Here is an 18,689-nt window from a genome sequence, read left to right as displayed (position 1 = left end):
ATCTGGTTCCTGTGCCAATATGTGCCAATTCTTTCTTCCTTTTTTCATTCCCCTTCCTAGTCCTAAAGCCATCATCTTTCTCACATGCTCCTCTAACCCTCCATTTTTTCCTATTAACCCCTTCCCACCTTGCCTCCTGACCTCCTTTTCCCCTCTTCACTTGCTTTTTGCAAGACTGTAATTTTCACATCACTGAATTACTTCCAAGTTTCCATTCCTAAAGCGATTAACATGCGCATCAGAGGTGTATGCGTTTGCTAGTCCGCTGAGGCCGAAAGCCAAATGCTGTTAGCATTTAAGTATCAATGTTTTAAAATCTGTGGGATTAAAAAGTAGGCTCTTGAAACCAATTTTCCTACTATATGATTTCACTTTACTAAAGGTCTTGTTACTGTAATGAGTTATATGACCTGTCAGAAAGTGTTGATGATATGAGTATAATTAGAGTTAGATGTAATTGAAATGAGAGGTTAGCAAGTGGCATCTGGAATAAAAATGAAATGTCTGCATATTGCCTCATAAGTGAAGATCAGGCTGAACTTTTGCCTAAAATGCTGCTTTCCCTGTTTTTCAGTAATCTGAATTTCACAGTGGGGAAATTAGAGAGGCAGCTAAGAAAAACAAAGAATGCTGAATTGATATTGATAGATTGTGTTCCGATGTAGCTTAACTCTGATTTGTTTGTACATCTGAATTTGACTATGCTCGCTTACTATTGTTGTTTGGGGTGTGTGTCAGAATTTACATTAAACAGTGGCTTGCAGTGGCAGTTTGTGCCTACTGGACTTGGTGAGGCTGATAGCTAGGATGTCAAAAAGACATGTTCGCTGAAGTTAGGGGGCATGGTCAGTGAGGCCCAGGAGAAGTTGCCACGCTCTTGTTCTTTCCTTATATGATCAGTGGAAACAGTTGATCCTGGCAAGCATTAACCACTCTCAGTCTTAACCTGATAATTGCCAATTGTCTAGTTTTTAATTTGTCTGAATTAATTTTAAGATGTATTTTAATTAATTTGATGCCTGTGTTATTTATATGATGTTAGCCGCTCTGAGCCTGGCTCCGGCTGGGGTACAAACAAAAATTATTATTATTATTATTATTATTATTATTATTATTATTATTATTATTATATTCAAAAACATTTTTTTTACCCCTGGATTCTGAGGTGGGACCATAGGGATGCTTGTGGTTGACTGAGCTGTCCAGAGATGACTGACCAGCAAAGGAGATAGGCAGAAACAAGTCAAGACCAAAGTGAGGTGTGTGTGTGTGTGTGTGTGTGTGTGTTGCATATGAATGCAAGAAATGGAACTTGAAGGACTGGGCTATAACTGTCTCTGTGTGTTGGGGTTTAGGGCAGGTAGTGCCCCACTTCCCCTAAGTTAGGTGCCTCCACTGGTGGTCTGTCATTATGCCTAAATCGAATGCCTAGCTTAATCTTAGTTTGCTGTTCCACCCTATGGCAAGCAAAGAACAGGAAGGAATAAATAGGACTTTCTAGTCCTGCTGAACCTTTCTTGGTCTACAATATCTTCCTAAACTGTGGTGAGTTCTTGCACCCTTGGTCGTTCTTTGGTCCTGATTTTGGACATGCTCCTGAATCTAGCCACCTGGTTCAACTCCACCCACCCACTTTTTTGTCCTCACTTCTGGTATGTGCACATTTTGTTGCTGATTTCATTTGAATTGTCAATTTCAAAAACTCAGTGCTTAATAGGAAGCAGGAAAGCATCCACTCCTACCTGCTAGACCTGCCCTCCTCAGTATATGCAGACTAGGGTGATGACTTTTTTACAACCTCATTTCCCTGTATCATAATTTGATGAGCTTTCATTAAAGATTAGATAAAATCTTACCTTCAAAGAGATTTGATTAAAAAAAACCTCACACACAAAATGATTTTATAAATTTTATTTATCAGTTTTTTGACCATTTTTGAAGTCACTGTAAGCAGATATAAAATTGAACCCAAGCTTTAGAGTTGCATATATACAACATTATATAGGGCCATCAAACACACAAGAAAGCTTTTTTTAGCTGCAGTAACAGTATAGACGCCGCTAGAGGACGATGTTTTGCTACCTCTCCTGTAGGTTCTTTTCCCAGCATGCCCGGCAGGGTCTGCTGGCTGAGTTTTGAGGTCCCAAAAAGGGGCTTTTACCTTGCGCAGGTGTGACATTTGTATACCCTATGTTGCTAAGAACACTCCCCATTGTGGAATGTGGCGCTGTGTGCAAATTTGATATGAAATATATATAGAATTGTTAATACAATTTTATGAAATGGTAAAACGGCATGCAAAAAAATTAAAAATGGTTTGTGCATAACCTTTTTTACTATTTCAATGGAATATACCTCATTTTAGTCATTAATAGGCAAAAGTTCATCCATTTGTGCTACAGGAAATAATTTTTGAGAAAAAAAATTGAAAAAGACATAACCCTAGTGCATACAGAACAACTTCTGGAAAGGCCTACATGCATATTAACCATATTGTGTATGAGCTTTGTAGAATTGATCTAGGCTTCCTTGATCATGCATGCCTATGCACATACAGTACTCATGTATGCTCTTTCAGAAATCATGAGCACATATAGAGAGTGGGCAGGTGCAGAAAATCTACCTATATTTTTACTCAGGTTCCATGTATGTAATTAGAACACGTGCACATTTATTATATTAATGTAGACTGATTTGATTTGATAGTCAAACATATGAGCTAGTTTTCTTCCAGTCATATATAGTGGGAAGTTTTCCTCCATTATTACTGAATACTGTAGCAGCTGCTACACAAAGCCTGAGAAAATAGTTGCTGTAGCATAGTAAAACATTGATGTTGGGCAGTAAGATGCTATAGCTATATTGTGCAGTAAATTAGTGGTGACAACATTTGTGTTGTCCCAATCTGAAGATCAGTGTTAAACATATATATTCAGCACCCCAACATTTAATTGGTACAATTCATGATTTGCCTTGCATTTTGCATTTTATATTACAACTAGAGTGCTCTGCTTATGTCAGTTACTTAATTCGCATTGAATAGCGTTAAGGCCTTTGCTAACAAGGAAGTTAAAATGAGTGTCAGGTTTTGATAAGCCTTGACTGTAATTAAGTAGTTTAGGCAACTGTACCATTTTCACAAGTTTTTGTTCTTCCCCCTAAGCAAGAAGCTAAGGATAGTGGAAGCAATGTTTTTCATTTGAGTGTGTGTGTTGTTAATATATTATATGCTGTCAACATTTAGTAGAATTTTAACCTAACATGTCTGTGATATTTTTAACCATATTGTCCTATTTTCTGGGGGCTTTTGTCATATAAAGCTTAGTGAATTGCAAAAAATAAAATAAAATGCAATTTATGATCAGTGCAGATTAATAATGGGTGCTTCCATCATGGCACTTCATTGTGGATTTGGTACTAGGGATGGAAGGATCTACAGTGGTACCTCGGGTTAAGAACTTAATTCGTTCTGGAGGTCTGTTCTTAACCTGAAACTGTTCTTAACCTGAGGTACCACTTTAGCTAATATGGCCTCCCACTGCCGCCACCGCCGCATGATTTCTGTTCTCTTCCTGAAGCAAAGTTCTTAACCCGAGGTTCTATTTCTGGGCTAGCGGAGTCTGTAACCTGAAGTGTCTGTAACCCGAGGTACCACTGTATTCATTTTTATTCCTTCCATTTCTCATTTTTCCAGTCTTAAATTTAGTTCTCCACATTTCTGCAGCAATTTGTGTGTGTGTGTGTGTGTGTGTGTGTGTGTGTGTGTATATATATATATATATATATATATATATATATATATATATATATAATCCTCATGATTCCCCCCCCCAATTATTTTAGTGTGAATTTTTCCTAAGGGACAGTTTGACTAATGGACACATTTTTGAAGCCACTTCTCTTAATATAATGCATTTTATGTCATCTTCACTAATAAATTCATTTTTATGCACAATTCCCCCTAAGGTATGCATTTTCAAAATAATGGTTTTTTGGAGAACTACAAGTTTCCTTTTTTTCAATCAAAGTGAAATTCAGCAATGACTTTGTTCATCATGAAGGATATGTTAATGATATGCTGACCTATATCAAGTTGAAAATACAAACTATTGTACCTACTAAAGTTTCCAGAAGACTTTTAAATTGAGGTCTGGAAAGAAATCCTTTTAACTCCATCCATATCCCAGGGAAAGCATTGGAGTGATGTTTATGTATACTCTTCAGGTAAATAATGTGGAATGTCTTTTCAAACATCTATTAACACAAATGGCCATGTCAGTAATGATAAGGTAGATACAGAGCAAGCTAGTTGTATTTGAGTCCCATTGAATTCAATGCAAAAGTTTAATGACTAAGTGTAGTCTCATATTTCATAGTAGTACTAATATCCTCCATTTTTTTCTTTCATGGAATTAGTGAATTGTAGAGTTGGAAGGGACTAGTCCTGCAATGCAGGAATATGCAGCTATCCCATACGGGGATTGAACCTGCAACCTTGGCATTATCAGCACCATGCTCTAACCAACTGAGCTAACTAATGCATTAGTGTAAGATCCCATTGTTAACATAAAGCAGCACAGCCAAACATTTGTTGTTGGGGTAGCTTCTGAGTTTCCTCTAGAATGTATAAAAGCACCCTAAACTGCAACAATATCTAAACACATTTTGGCTAAGAAGCTAACTTTGAAAATGACATTTTGATGCATTTTGTATTCGACATAATGCCTTAAGAAAAATGTTATGCCTTTTGGGCTGTTTTATCATTCCCATGGAAGGGAATATTGTTCCTGGTAATAAAAAGCATATTTAGTTGAGAGCTTTGCTGCTTCTATAAAGCATATACAGTAACATAATGTTTGCAGGGATTTGCACAATTATTGAAACACTCTTGGGTAACGTTTACCATGAAACGTAGGTTTTAGAGCTCAGTGTGTTAACTAGTTCCATTGATTTTTCCAAGCAGACTCTCAGAGTAATGTACTGAATTTAAAATAAAGGGGAAAGCACAGAATTTGGTGGAGAGAGGCAAGTATGTGGCTTTGGAATGGCATTTCACGAACCACAGACACTGTAAATCAAATGGCCATTTAAATTAGATTACAAATGGCAGCATGGCGGGACAGATTTTCTGCATGGGTTCTACATGTGAAGCCACTTTTTGTTCAAAAAGAAATTATGCATGGTGTGGATAATTGTGGGTAGAGAGATGGTTTTCTCTCTCTCTTTATAATTATAAAATTTGAGGTCACTCAGTGAAACTGATTGGTGGTACCTTTGGAACTAGCAGTAAAGTAATCTGCTTAAAGGTTCAAAAATACTAGAAAATGGTAATCCAAATGGCATGATCAGTTTATACGCGGTACTGAAATGCTCTACTGGCCCTTCAGAGCAGGCAATATTTTAGGAACAGTTGGGGTGTGTTGTTCCTTTGTACAGTAGTTTAGTAGCTACTAGTAGCTTACTAGCTCTGCCTTCAGGGGATTCTAAGTTCAATTCCCAGGATCTCCAGGGACGACTAGGAGAGACTTATTGTATGAAACCCTGGAAAGATGCTAACAGTGGTTCTGACTCAGTACATGCAGCTCCCGCTATCTGCTTGCTCGTTGAGCAAAAATTTGGTTATCTGAACATAAAGAATTACAGTCCTACCTTGGATCTTGAATTTCCTGGTACACCTACGTTTTGGCTTCCAAGTGCCACAAACCCGGAAGTGAGTATTTCAGTTTGTGAATGTTTTTTGGAAGCCAAACATCCTATGTGGCTTCCGATTGAGTGCAGGAAGCTCCTGCAGCCAATCGGAAGCCACGCCTTGGTTTTTTAATGTTTTCGGAAGTCGAACGGACTTCCGGAATGGATTACATTCAAGAACCAAGGTACGACTGTATGCCCAAACCTCGCTATATACACCACAAATTCAGATATCCAAACAGTGCTTCCAACCCTCCCTCCCCCCCTAAAAGTGCACATATATCTGATATTTAGGATAATGCTTTTCCTATCTGATGGTGTTGACTTCATGCAGGACATGAGGGCAATAATGTTCACTTCTGATGAAATGTCCATGAATGTTTATGCCATAACAAATTTGTTAGTCCTACTCTGTATTATGATTCTCTTCAGAAACCAAACAATCATTAATTTAAATAACACTATGTACATTTAATATGGATCCAAGTTCAGGAAATCATTTATGAAACAACGATGACTTGAGTTAGTTGCTGGAGAAAAAATAGAGAGGGGGCAGACTCTTGAAATACTGTGACAAGTAGCATGCTGTCAACAGTCTGGGTGGTATCCGACTTTACATTTCCCCCCTCCCCCGCCCTGTTTATAATTTTCAGAACTCATATTGAAGATGTCTTTACATTTCAAGCTGTTTCTTCTCCTAAACTTTATGAAGATTGTGCAATTATTACTGAGGAATGTCAAAACAGTGCATGGCTAAGCATTAAACCATGTAATGTATGTTGGATGGGGGTGGGATATACTAGCACTCTATAGTCAAATTGCTAAATAGCTTGCATTCTGCAGACAGAAATACATTGTGATGAGGAATAAATATAACTTGCAAACAGAAAATAAGAAATTTTGCTTCACGAGAGAAGAATGAAGTAGGGGAAAGGCCAAATCAGTGGATTCTGAAGCATGAGATATTCCATTTCTTGTATTAATTTTATAAACTTGATATATATGCATATTAATCTGGGAATTTATCTCTGTGAGTTTCCTTTTATGGATAATTCACTTGACCATTCTGATGTTGGAACAGGACCAATCATGCAAGTAAGGATTCCAAGACTATATGAGATGGGGGTAGGAAAAGAATGTACAGTTAGTATTGGTGAAAGAGGTTTAAAAGGAAAGCCCTCACTTTGTTATTGGGATAAGATGGCATTTCTCAGGTTAGTGAGTAAGGATTGCATCGGGATGTATTATGATTGGTTCAGCGGGAGCGCAAAAGGGGATCAAATTAGTGGATTGGTGGTGTAGATTGTAATACTGGTAGATTATATGGCACTTGCAACAATAATTGCTGAAAAAGTTTTGATGTGACCAGTTAAGGAAACTAGAGTCATTTAACTTGAAATTATGTTATAGAGGTACATGGAATTGAACTGCTTCTTGCCATAGTACATGGTGTGGATATTAAAGTGCCAATGTGCATATGAGCCTACTTTGTGATTGTGAGTTAGACCGGAAGTGAGACCAGACAGTAGGATCAGTAAAGATCAACAAGGTAAGTCTCTAAATTACATATCCTTCCAAAATTAGATGAATCATAGCAAATGCCCTACCAGTAGCTTCTTTTCTGATATCTCAGTAGATGAAGTTTGCATTAGGAGTGCATTTAGAGGGTTGCCTAGAGAGAACTGAGCCCCAAGTCTTGCATTCTGTTCCCCAGAACTGTTCACTATGCTTCACTGGGCATTCTGCAAAGTGACAATGAGAACCACCCAACATCTTAATTGTCCCTGAGACCTATATTTGCAACTATGCATTTGAATTATATGTACATTTTCTGCAGACTTGCATTATGGGCCTGTGCCTTGAGTCTTTTCCTGAGCCTCTTGGGCTTGCCGATCAGAAGGTTGGCAGTTCGCATCCCCGTGATGGGGTGAGCTCCTATTGCTCAGTCCCAGCTCCTTCCAACCTAGTAGTTCGAAAGCACGCCAATGCAAGTGAATAAATAGGCACCGCTGTAGTGGGAAGGTAAAAGGTGTTTCCGTGCATTTCAGTCATGGTGTGCTGTTGTGGGCCAGAAGTGGTTTAGTCATGCTGGCCACATGACCCGGAAAACTGTCTGTGGACAAACGCCAGCTCCCTCGGCTTGAAAGCTAGATGAGCGCCGCAACCCCATAATCACCTTTGACTGGACTTAACTGTCCATGGGTCCTTTACCTTTACCTTTTACCTTTTCCTGATAGTGAACTGGCAGATTTCAGACTGTTCAGGATGTGTGTGTATAACTCATGATTCGCTAGAGGATGTAAATTCAACACAGCCAATACAGGGTGACATTGCACATTTCCAGGAATGCTGTAAAAGGAAGCATTACTGAGTTAGACCTTTTTGTGTGTCTGGATCTGGGGTAAGAAGCAGCAGGGCAATGTGCACTTCAGTCATAGAGAAATGCCCAAATTGGGAGCATGCATATGTTCCGGTTGGTTCCATCTTCACAGATAATGCTGGAAATGGAAAAGAGAGAGGCCAGTTGACTTGTGGTCCATTTTATCTATTTTTGTACTCCCAGGGAAGGAAATTAGCCAGCTCATAGAATTATAATCACAATTTAGCATGTTTATTCATCAAAATACATCTGCCTCTGCCTTTCTCTTACGTGACTTTTATCCAATGAAGCTCAAAGTATTTAATAAAAACAATAAATACAGTGACTGTAAACATGCCTAAAAGCAGCATAAAACAGCTTTAAAAACAGCAGCGGTGACAAACATCACATACAAGAACACTTTTCAATAGCACACTAAAAAAAAAAAAAACCAAGCAAACTTGAATCACTCTCTAGAACAGGCAAGTCCTGCATTGTCTCTTAAACACAGTCAGGGATGTGTGCTCGCATAACTCAGCAGGGTTTACCACCCTCCTATTCCCACTTGCATTATACACCAACTGGCATATGAGATGCAGCTATCTGCACAAGATGCTTTAAAAGCCAGGATGCAAGGCCACAGCATATCAGTGATAATACACCCATGACAGGAATGAAGTTCATCATCGAGGGTGGGTGTGTATACATGTATCTGAAGTAGTGCACGTCACAAATTGGCTTCCAGCTTTGCTCTAACTCAGTACTGCCAATCTTTGTTAGGAGCCCACACTGTGAACTCTACATGCCTCATAATTACAATCATCTGGGGCCCTGGAAATGGACAAATTGCACAATTTTAGGTTATCATCATCTTTTCTGCATGTAGTCTTGATGTGCAACAAATGTTCCTGGCTTCCATTTATTGTTCAAGCTTTGCTCTTTGCAGAAGCCAGTAAACGAGTTTGAAAGTTGGAACCGAGGGGTGGGGAGGGGAGAGGGGGCTAATAATAGCTCTCTGGGATGTACCACCTCAGATTGCAGGTGGCAGTTAGCGTGCACAAAGGAAAAAAGACTTTTAACCAGTGGCGTGCGGTGAAACTTTTCATAGGGGAACAGTTAGGGCCAGAGACACCAGCTTGCAAGGCGATGGGTGGTGGGGCTGATGTCACATCAATGAGCATCATGCCTCTTTCCCTAAGAAAGGCAGAAGCGTCCCAGGCTTTGGGAAGGAGACACCAAGCCTCTGACAGGATGCTGGAGCCGTGCTGCCTCCTTCGTAAAGCTAGGCAGGCTTTGGGAAGGTGGTGGGAAGGCTTTTGGACCCAACAGAGCATCACACCTCTCTTCCTAAGGCAGGCTTTGGGAAGGAGGGAACTAGTCTAATCCCCCTTATTCAATGACTGCCTGCTACTGGTTTTAGCCCATATTTCTCTCTGGCTTCTAGTTTTCTGGCAGGGTTTTTCTTTTCCTTTTTTAAAGAGAATGTGTGAGGCCTCAGCCTCCATCTAAAGTGCTAAGACACAGGCTTACCACTTATTTGAGAAATCAGGTTCTTCCCTAACAAGAGGGCACATGTTGCGGTGCGACCTGGCAACCAAACCCTGTGTTGTGGGTGGGAACATTTGGATGGCCACGAGACCCTATTGGAAGTTCCTTGATGCTGGGAGCAATCAGACCAATGGGATGCCAGCTAAAGTTCATCGGGGGACCTCTATTTAAGCCCATGCACGTGTCCCTGAGCTTTCTCTTTTGGGCCAGTGCATGGAAACACCTGCCCACCTCTCCCTAATTTTAGGGCTTGCACGCATGACCTTGCTATGCCGTCGTGTGTCATTGGGACAGGGGCGCGGCAGGAATTTCCCCCATTTCGTTGATTGGCTGGTGCCATTTGGGTTTTGCCTGCTGCATAGCAAATCGTCACAACTTGTAAGATTGCGGATAGGCCCTGGTTCAATTGGATAGGGGTGGCAGGATGCCCAGCCATCCCTATGCATTGGGTATTCCTTTAAGAAGGAATCCACGGACTCATGGTTGGTCTTCCCTGTGCGGGGTTGTGCCCTGAGCCAGAGTTCAGGGCTCATCTGGGTGGAGGTGTGGCAGACACCCCTGCTTGCCTCTGTCCCAGGTGTTCACCCAAGGCTGACTTATGGTTGGTGCCCAGAGTCAGCACTGCCTGCAGGGCTGCAGGTTGCTAGTCAAACCAGAGCCTATGCAACCACTCACTTGATTTGTAATCAATAAAGTTGTAGCTTAAATTCTGCCAAAATCCAAACCAAATTTTTTAGTCCTGTCTGAATTTATTTCTAGGCCTGGTTAAAAGGTCTCCACATGCAAAAGATGAGAAAATATTTAATTAAATTCTCATGGTGTTTGTGTGTACCCTTTTTTCATTCTACCAGTAATTTCCCTGTTGATCTGCTTTCTGCAGCCTTCCTGAGTGCCCATACAGTGGTACCTCTGGATACATACCTGATCCGTTCTGGGGTGCTGTTTTCACCCCGAAAAGTACGTATCCGGAGTGGCGCTTCCACGCATGCACGAAGAGCCGATAGAGCGCCTCTGTGCATGCGTGAAGTGCGCAGAATGCTTCTGTGCATGTGCACGCAGCGGAACCCGGAAGTAAACGCTTCCGGATCTGCCACGTACTTAAGCTGAAAATATGCAACCTGAAGTGCAACCAGAGGTATGATTGTACTTTAATTAAATTCCATGGTAAGAAACATGGGGATTTTTCTGATCATGGGCAGCCAGGAAAACACTTTAGAATAACAAGGTAAACTCAAAAACCTTGCACACACTGAAATTCTCAAGTAGCCAAATAATGATGCAAAAACAACAACAACTGGAGTTTCTTTTGCAGAGGAAGAACACTTTCCAAAAAAATTGGACAACAGATTTTGATACAGCACAAACAAAAAAAGTTTCCATTTTGATATGTCTCTGAATTCTCTGTGCTACATCTCTCTATGCATGTTGACACCCAAGGAGTTTGGGGAGATGAAAGAAAGTTGAGAGAGAGCAACTCACCACTCATTTGCTTGCTCATATCCCAAGGATCTCTTGATCCTTCTCTGCCAAGCAAACTTTGTAGACCACTAATATTTAATAAAAGTAGCAACAGCAGGGTCTGTAATCATTGTCTAACCATGGTCTGTTACACATGCAGAGCAATATTTATCTTTGATTTGTTGACTTGGGACTTGCTTTTGTTTTATTGTCTCCTTTTGATTTCTCTGTGGGGTTGTATATAACTTCCTTGTATTTTAAGTGTACTGTTAGTGCCAGTCTCCAGTATAGTCCTCAGAGAATAATCATGAGATCGGTGTTTCCTTGTGGTATAATTGTCAAGGCTTTTCATAGCTTAAATGGAAAAGCCTCTAGGGTGAGTTGCTTGCTTTTTTTTATATGTATAATGTTTATGTGGCTAGTTCTGAAACTGAGCTGTCACCAAATCATATTGCAGGCAATTTCAGTCTCTTGTCAAGAAATTGCTGGTGAGAAGCTGAGACCAAATCACTTTCTTATCAGTGCCCAACTGTAGTGAATGAATTGTGTGAAAGATTGGGCAGGGTGAGGCTGCTGCCTCAGGTGGCAGAAGCCCCCGAGATGCCACCCCCATGCCTGCCCTGCCACCTCCGCCAACAGCAGAGAAGTGGTTCTGTCATTGGTGCTGACTTCAGGCGAGATCACGTCTATTTGGGGTGAGATCTTACCCAAAATCACTGAGATCATGTCTTAACTTGGTGCCAAAGTCCTTTGTTTAGGATTTCATGAAAAGACAAACCCACCAAAGCCACCCCTCCCCTCAAGAAACAGAAACGGATGAAATGATAGAGATGGATATCTGGACATTTTCAATATTTTTCAGTTGTGTGGCAGATTCTAAAGTATAAATATTCAAAACAAATAAAGCCCAAAACATTCAAATCCATGCATACCATAATAGGTACAACACATCCTAGGAAAGAATTCAGTGTTGAAATTCATTTCTGCTTGTCTGATAAAATGATCTCCTCTCTCCTCCTCCCACATGTTGTTCTGGGAGATGCCCTGATCCTGCACAAGCCAGCTGGGAGGGGAGAAGGGGGAAAGCCCCATGTGGACGTCTTTACAGGACTGCTTCCAGGGCCAGTTAGTTGAATTGAGCCCTTAATCTCCCTCTAACCTATAACAAACACTATTCTGCTTGTCACCTTCACGCTGTTGACTGCTCATTTATGCCCAAAACTTCTGCATAGGGGCCAATGTGCATACAAGTCTACTGCATTAGTTTTGTTGTTAAGTGATAGAATCTAAGAAATTACTGTGAGGTTGATACTTACATGCATTGTTTTACAGTTGAATGCACCATCCAATTCATCAACATATGGCAAAGCAAGTGTGCTTGTGGCAAGGAACAAGCCAATTCCCTCTCCATAGCCTTTCTACACCCAGAAGCTTGTCTGAACCAGGCCAATATGCCACTGCTTTGAGAATAGTGTCAGAATAGTGTTTGAGAATAGAGCCAATGTGGTGTGGTGGTTAAGAGTGGTAGACTCGTAATCTGTTGAAACGGGTTCGCGTCTCCGCTTCTCCACATGCAGCTGCTGGGTGACAATGGGCTAGTCACACTTCTCTGAAGTCTCTCAGCCCCACTCACCTCACAGAGTGTTTGTTGTGGGGGAGGAAGGGAAAGGAGATTGTTAGCCGCTTTGAGACTCGTTCGGGTAGTGATAAAGCAGGATATCAAATCCAAACTCTTCTTCTCTTCTTCTTCATCTCACCTTATTTAGTTTCCCAGTTTGAGCTCTTTATCATCTGAAGGCTTTTAAACAGATCAGAAAAAGTGCTTTGCTATGTTGCTGTATCCTTTAATTTCCTGTTATGTGTTGTATTTTTAGTGTTGCATTAAATATTGTACAACAGAAGTTATCTCTCATCGTAATATACTTTCAATGGGACTCCATATGGTCCTAGCTAACAGGTTGTTCCAATTAACTTACTGTAGTTTTATGAAAATATACCACACATCTATATAAAAGAAACACCCACTTGGTACCTAATAACATTAATGGTGTTGAAACATAAAAGCCAAAATAAGAATTAAGAAGAAACTACTAACAGCAAGTGTAATGGCCTAATTAAGTCATAGTTATTAATCATACAGTACTATTGAAGACTTTCTGGATTTGATACTGTGTAGACACAGGAGAGTACTTCACATACAACTGGGCTCAGCTTGTTTTCTTCTTTTTCTTATTGCAACATTTCAAGTGTTGAAGAGGAAGTATGCAGTTCAGTACCTTGTTTAAATCCTATCCAAGTCTGAGGAAAGATTCATACATGTTTTATAAGAATACAGGGTCCTGGGAAAATGATATATATCAGCGATATCAGTTACTTCTTAAAAACAGAAGAACTGGGTAGCTTCCATGTCCTATCGTATATTCTGTTTCTGTTTACTGTGCTGATTATATATTTTTCATGCTTAATGTGTTCTCTGGACCTTGTTGGAGCAGAAAACTAACAAATAAAACTTTACGGCTAGAAGATGATTCACAGCAGGCCTAAACAACTTGTGACCCACCAAGTTGAACAAAGATATGTCATTCATTCATGATGCTCTACCCGAAGCTCAGTAAATGAACGTCCTGGTTTTGCTGACCCAACTTGGATTAAAGGAATAGGACAAGAAAGTTTCTTTTTTTTTCAACATACTTTTTATTAATTTTACAGAATACAAAAAACGGTACATACATAAACACCTTTTCCACCTCCTTCCTACCCACCCACATGGGTCCTCCCCTGCCACAGAAGTATCCCATGTATGTGAACAGTCCGAGATGGTCCATTTTATGCTTGGATTTCTGTCCTCCTCCCCCTCCCCTGACCCCAAAGCCCCCCCCCCTGCCACCAGGGAGCTCCAGCAAACCAGGGCAGTACGCAGGAGGCCATCCATCCAACCATCTATTGTCATACCAAAAAAAAAAGAAAAAAAGAGAAATAGGAAAAAAGAGAAAAAAGAAAGGGCAAAAAAAGAGAGAAAAAAACAATACAAAACAGAAAAATTTTTCTTACATTCATAATTGTAAAACCATATTTTGTGGGCTTCCCCTCCCCCCTTCCCCGGTTTTCATCCCTTTTTTATCATCTGCAACAGTTTCTTACTTTATAAAAATACACCTTTATATCTTATACAACTTATAAATCAATTGTTAACATTTTCATCTAATATTCAAATCACCGAAAAATCAAACTCCCATTTTATCTTCCCGTGCCTAATTTTTACTCCCTCTATAAGCCTCCATATTTTCACATTTTTCCAAAATCCATTCACTTTTAAAACTATAACTATTCTCAATTTAACCTTACATCCCCGATTACCGGCTCCACCCTCCCAATCCAGCAAATTCCATAATCAGCAGACCAGTTATAAACCTGTTAATCCATCCTTATAATCACAACATCACTTTCCCTTCACCCCACCCCCTGTTTACAGTCTTTTGCCATCCAGGCCACCATACAAGACCCCTGAATTTCTTTTCTTCTCTGCATATTTTTTCCTTCTTCCCTGTGGGCGTTCTGGAGTTCCAGTAATACCAATCGTGCCCTCCTCAAAGGCAGGGCACTCCATCCAACTTTTTGTAGGGTAAAGTCATCATTTTTTCCGTGGTGTGTTTCATTTTGTGTTGAATCATCACAGTCCTCATCTTCATCTTTTCCTTCCAAATCACAGTCACCATCATTGTCATTCTCACATTCATCTTTTTCAGTGTCAAAAGCTTCATCTTCTAAAAAATCATATTCTGCCATCACCATCTGAAATTGTTGCTGTAACTCTTGCCGTCGTATCTCCTCTTGACATAGTTCTATTCTTGTTTCCCACATTAAGGTCAAAACAGACCGCTGGAACTCAGGGGAACACTTTTTTGTTGACATAGTTCGATCCTGCCAAGGTCAAAACTTGTCACGTGGGGTGGAGTATGATCACAGTTTATTTTCTCGACTCCATTTTAACAAACTGGCTGCATTCTTCAAGTCTTATTAACAATAAAGTTCGAACTCACATTTCACAGACATTTAAACCCAAAAAGAAATTCCACAAAGTCCAGAAGTACAAAGTGAAATAAAAATTGACTTATAAATCCTGATCAACTCACTGGGTTGTCTGGGCTGCCGGCTCCCGAGGAAAAGAGAGGTTTTTCTTAGTCATTACCTCTTGCTGCAGGGCACTCACAACCACATTCTCTCTCCCCTTTCACCCTGCATCAAAGGGGAGATTCTCTTTGATGCCTTTGAGGGATCCTTTTGAATTGCAAATCTTCTGTTTACGGCTTCGGGTTTCTATTTACTGTCTCTTTTATTGCCGTGGGGGGGGGGGTGGCTTCCTCTTTTCTCCCCTCTCTCCCAGATCCAAATTGTTTTATAATCCAAATCGTGAGGTTACTTACAGTCTTGTTTCCAATCGTTTTATTTTCGGAAGAATCCAGCGCTCTCCGCCTTCGGCTTGAAGCTTCTCCCTGCTAGAATAACGTTGCCGCTCAAAATGGCCCCCGCGACTTCTACCCTCCTCGCTCCGGAGCTCTTATTAGAGCTAGCCGAAGGGTTGGGGAGTCCGGATTTGGGCTGTGCCAAGCAAATTAGCCCCCGGGACGCCCTTCCCGAGGTTCTAAGGGGCGCAGCGTCGCTCTCGCTGCCCTCCCCACTCCTAGCAGGGACGGGCCGTCTCGGAGACGAGACGAAACCCCGCTGATCGGCGCTGGCGCTGAACCCGGAAGCTAGGACAAGAAAGTTTCATGTGGCGTAAATGGTTGATGGGCCGAGCTGTGCTTGGCTTGATAGGTCACAAGTTGTGCAGGTCTGATCTAAATATGCATTCAAGGTGTTGAAATGCCAGGCCAGGACTCATAGAACATAATCCTGCCCTCCCTTACATTGATTGCTGGGTGAGTAAAGTGGTATATAAATTTGTCTCCTCTGGTCTACACCTACAGATAGGAATACTGCTGTGGGCAGGATCACCACCACAGCAGAAGGCATGAACTATGGTTAGTGAGTAGTAAGCTACTAGTTGTGGAAAGGTGTGGAAAACTCCAAAACAGGGCATTTGGCAGCTTTGGATCCAGTAAATCCAGTGGCTGCAGTGCTGGATCTTCTTGAAGGAGCGTCTCCACCCCCATCATTTAGCCCAGACACTGAGGTCCAGCTCCGAGGGCCTTCTGGCGGTTCCCTCACTGCAAGAAGTGAGGTTACAGGGAACCAGGCAGAGGGCCTTCTCAGTAGGGGCGCCCAACCTGTGAAACCCATCAGATGTCAAGGAAATAAACAACTATCTGACTTTTAGAAGACATCTGAAGGCAGCCCTGTTTAGGGAAGTTTTTAATGTTTGAAGTTTTCATATGTTTTTAGTGTTCTGTTGGGAGCTGCCCAGAGTGGCTGGGGAAAACCAGCCAGATGGGTGGGATATAAATAAATTATTATTATCTTTACTACATGTGTGCTTCGCTGACGCCTCATTAACACTGATCTGCCTGTCACTTCAGAAGGTCCACGGACCCATTTGCAGAATCAGAATTTGCTCCCAGCATCCCCTATGTTGATCCACATCATTTTAATCACCTGTCAGTTGATCTTCAAATTAGCTGCTGTCTTTGTGGTTTGACACATTTCCAGTGTGACTTTGATATCATGTAGGTTGTTGACACAGTAATATTATAATATTTATACTGAAGAGACTAGAAACTCTTTAAATTCATTGGTATTTGTATCGTACCTCTAAAGTGAATTGAGCAGCTGTTGTACTTTTTGTCCAGGTACTTGTGATCACCTTCTGATTCTTCTTTCCCTTTAGGATTTTGGCGATGATGGGTCCCTGTACATTACTAAGATCACTACAACTCACATGGGAAATTACAGCTGCTATGCAGATGGCTATGATAAACTTTATCAGACTCATATTCTTCAAGTAAATGGTAAGGGAAAATGTTTGATTTGCCAAGTTGTGGTGCAGTCTCTAGATTTAATTCAGTAGACTGGGTTTCTTAATTGCTATATGAAAACCAAAAAGCAAAAACAGACATGGATGATAGGTTTTCATTAATATTTTCTCTTCTATAAACAAAGCTACAGGAAAATGAGATTTAATCACAGCATGTAGCAATTCTAAACAATTAATTCTTATTGAAAATAATAAGGAAGACCACACAGTTTATTTACTCTGTACTTTGAGCTCTTAATTGTGTTAAACAATGTGCCTTCTTAGTATTCTGTTTGTAAAATAATAGATATTTAGGGAAAACATGGCTTTGAATAACAGATTAATCATTTTATTGCATAGTGCAATAATCCATTTGTAGTCTGTCTGTTTTCAATAATGTGTCATGCTTTCCAGACAAAAAGCTGCCCTCATATTAAAGAAAAATAGGACTTAAAATGCAGAGCAACCTAATGCTTCCAGTAAGCCATCATAGACCTACTGGAACTCAGTAACAATGAACACTATTGTCTCTGCTTAGTGGCTTGAAATGCATGTGTTTTGGGTAGTATTTTGAAGCTCCTTCCCAAGCGATCAGATTATCTAATATGTATTTTGCTTTATTGAATAAAATGGTCAGAGGTCTCTATGAATATTTATTAGCTCTGTATGTGTCAATCATTATGACTTCTTGATATCTAGGAAGGAGTTGAGACTTATTAGAAGGGTGCTACTTCATCAAACTCCATAAAAATGCAAATAAAAGGAGGCAATTTTATCTCTTTAGGCCAAAGGATCAAACCAATCACCTACCTTTTTTCTCTGTCAATTTAAAGGAGGTGGGATTATTGGGGAAGAAGAAGGGCATTGAAAAAGATAGATTTTTACAGGGCTATAATGTGCCATGTAGTTCCTTACATTAAGGATACATCTCTCTACAGTTAATGCAATCACTGTGACCATGATTTGACAGTACTCCTGTAGCTATATTTTTGTATTTGCACTTTTGTCAAATCAGATTGTGACCAGATGAATATATTGGGATTTACACATTGGAGCTAAACTGGGTCAAAATGTGAAGCTTAATGCATTGGTCAGATGAAGCAGCAATTTTATGGATTCTGTTTGTAGCTCTAACCACTGTTTTCCTAAATATTGGCAAATGGAAGCAAAGAGGGCACTGCTGAAATTGGAGACCCCCAAGGTCTTCCACTGCTTCAAGGAGGGAGTAAATATGTATGTCATAGTATCCCTAGAGAACCATATCTCCCCACCCTTCTCACCTTACCTTACATACTGCCTAACTCTAAAAATAGGCATAACTCTTTGTACTGAATGATGGACAGACCCTTGGCTCGGCTGCAGTGAAAATAATTTCCATGCCTTCAAAATAATAGACCTGTTAAGCCTATTGACTTGATTTTGTTTAGCGTAAATGTTTCCATTCTCTGCTGGAGGCAAGAGCATCTATTTCCAGAGAGAATGGGTGTGCTGACCAAGGTCACCCTTTATGACCTTGTATCTAAGTACAGGTTTGAGTTTTGGTCTCCCCATTTCTAGTCAAAGACTCTAGCTATGACACAACACCAGCTCTATTGCATAGTGATGGAATTGAATTTCTAATTAATGCCCACAATGAACCCACAATGGAATCTGGAGGAAAGAAGTTGGGTAGTGTCTCAGCAGATG

At 40.6% G+C, this 18,689-nt stretch overlaps 1 protein-coding gene across 4 annotated transcripts in view; it reads left to right on the top strand.

Moving 5' to 3' along the window:
• FSTL5 (follistatin like 5) overlaps positions 1-18,689 on the top strand; it is a 300,362-nt gene that overhangs the window by 211,650 nt on the left and 70,023 nt on the right. For all 4 annotated transcript variants that reach the window (XM_060278679.1, XM_060278681.1, XM_035112814.2 and 1 more), the window contains one exon: positions 16,878-16,998. In XM_060278679.1, the coding sequence (XP_060134662.1) occupies positions 16,878-16,998 (121 nt within the window). The remainder of the gene's footprint in view (positions 1-16,877; positions 16,999-18,689) is intronic.

The sequence above is a fragment of the Zootoca vivipara genome, chromosome 9 (genome assembly GCF_963506605.1).
Source record: "Zootoca vivipara chromosome 9, rZooViv1.1, whole genome shotgun sequence".
Classification (NCBI taxonomy): domain Eukaryota; kingdom Metazoa; phylum Chordata; class Lepidosauria; order Squamata; family Lacertidae; genus Zootoca; species Zootoca vivipara.
Note: the sequence above shows the minus strand (reverse complement) of the source record. Positions and strands in the feature narration are given on the sequence as shown.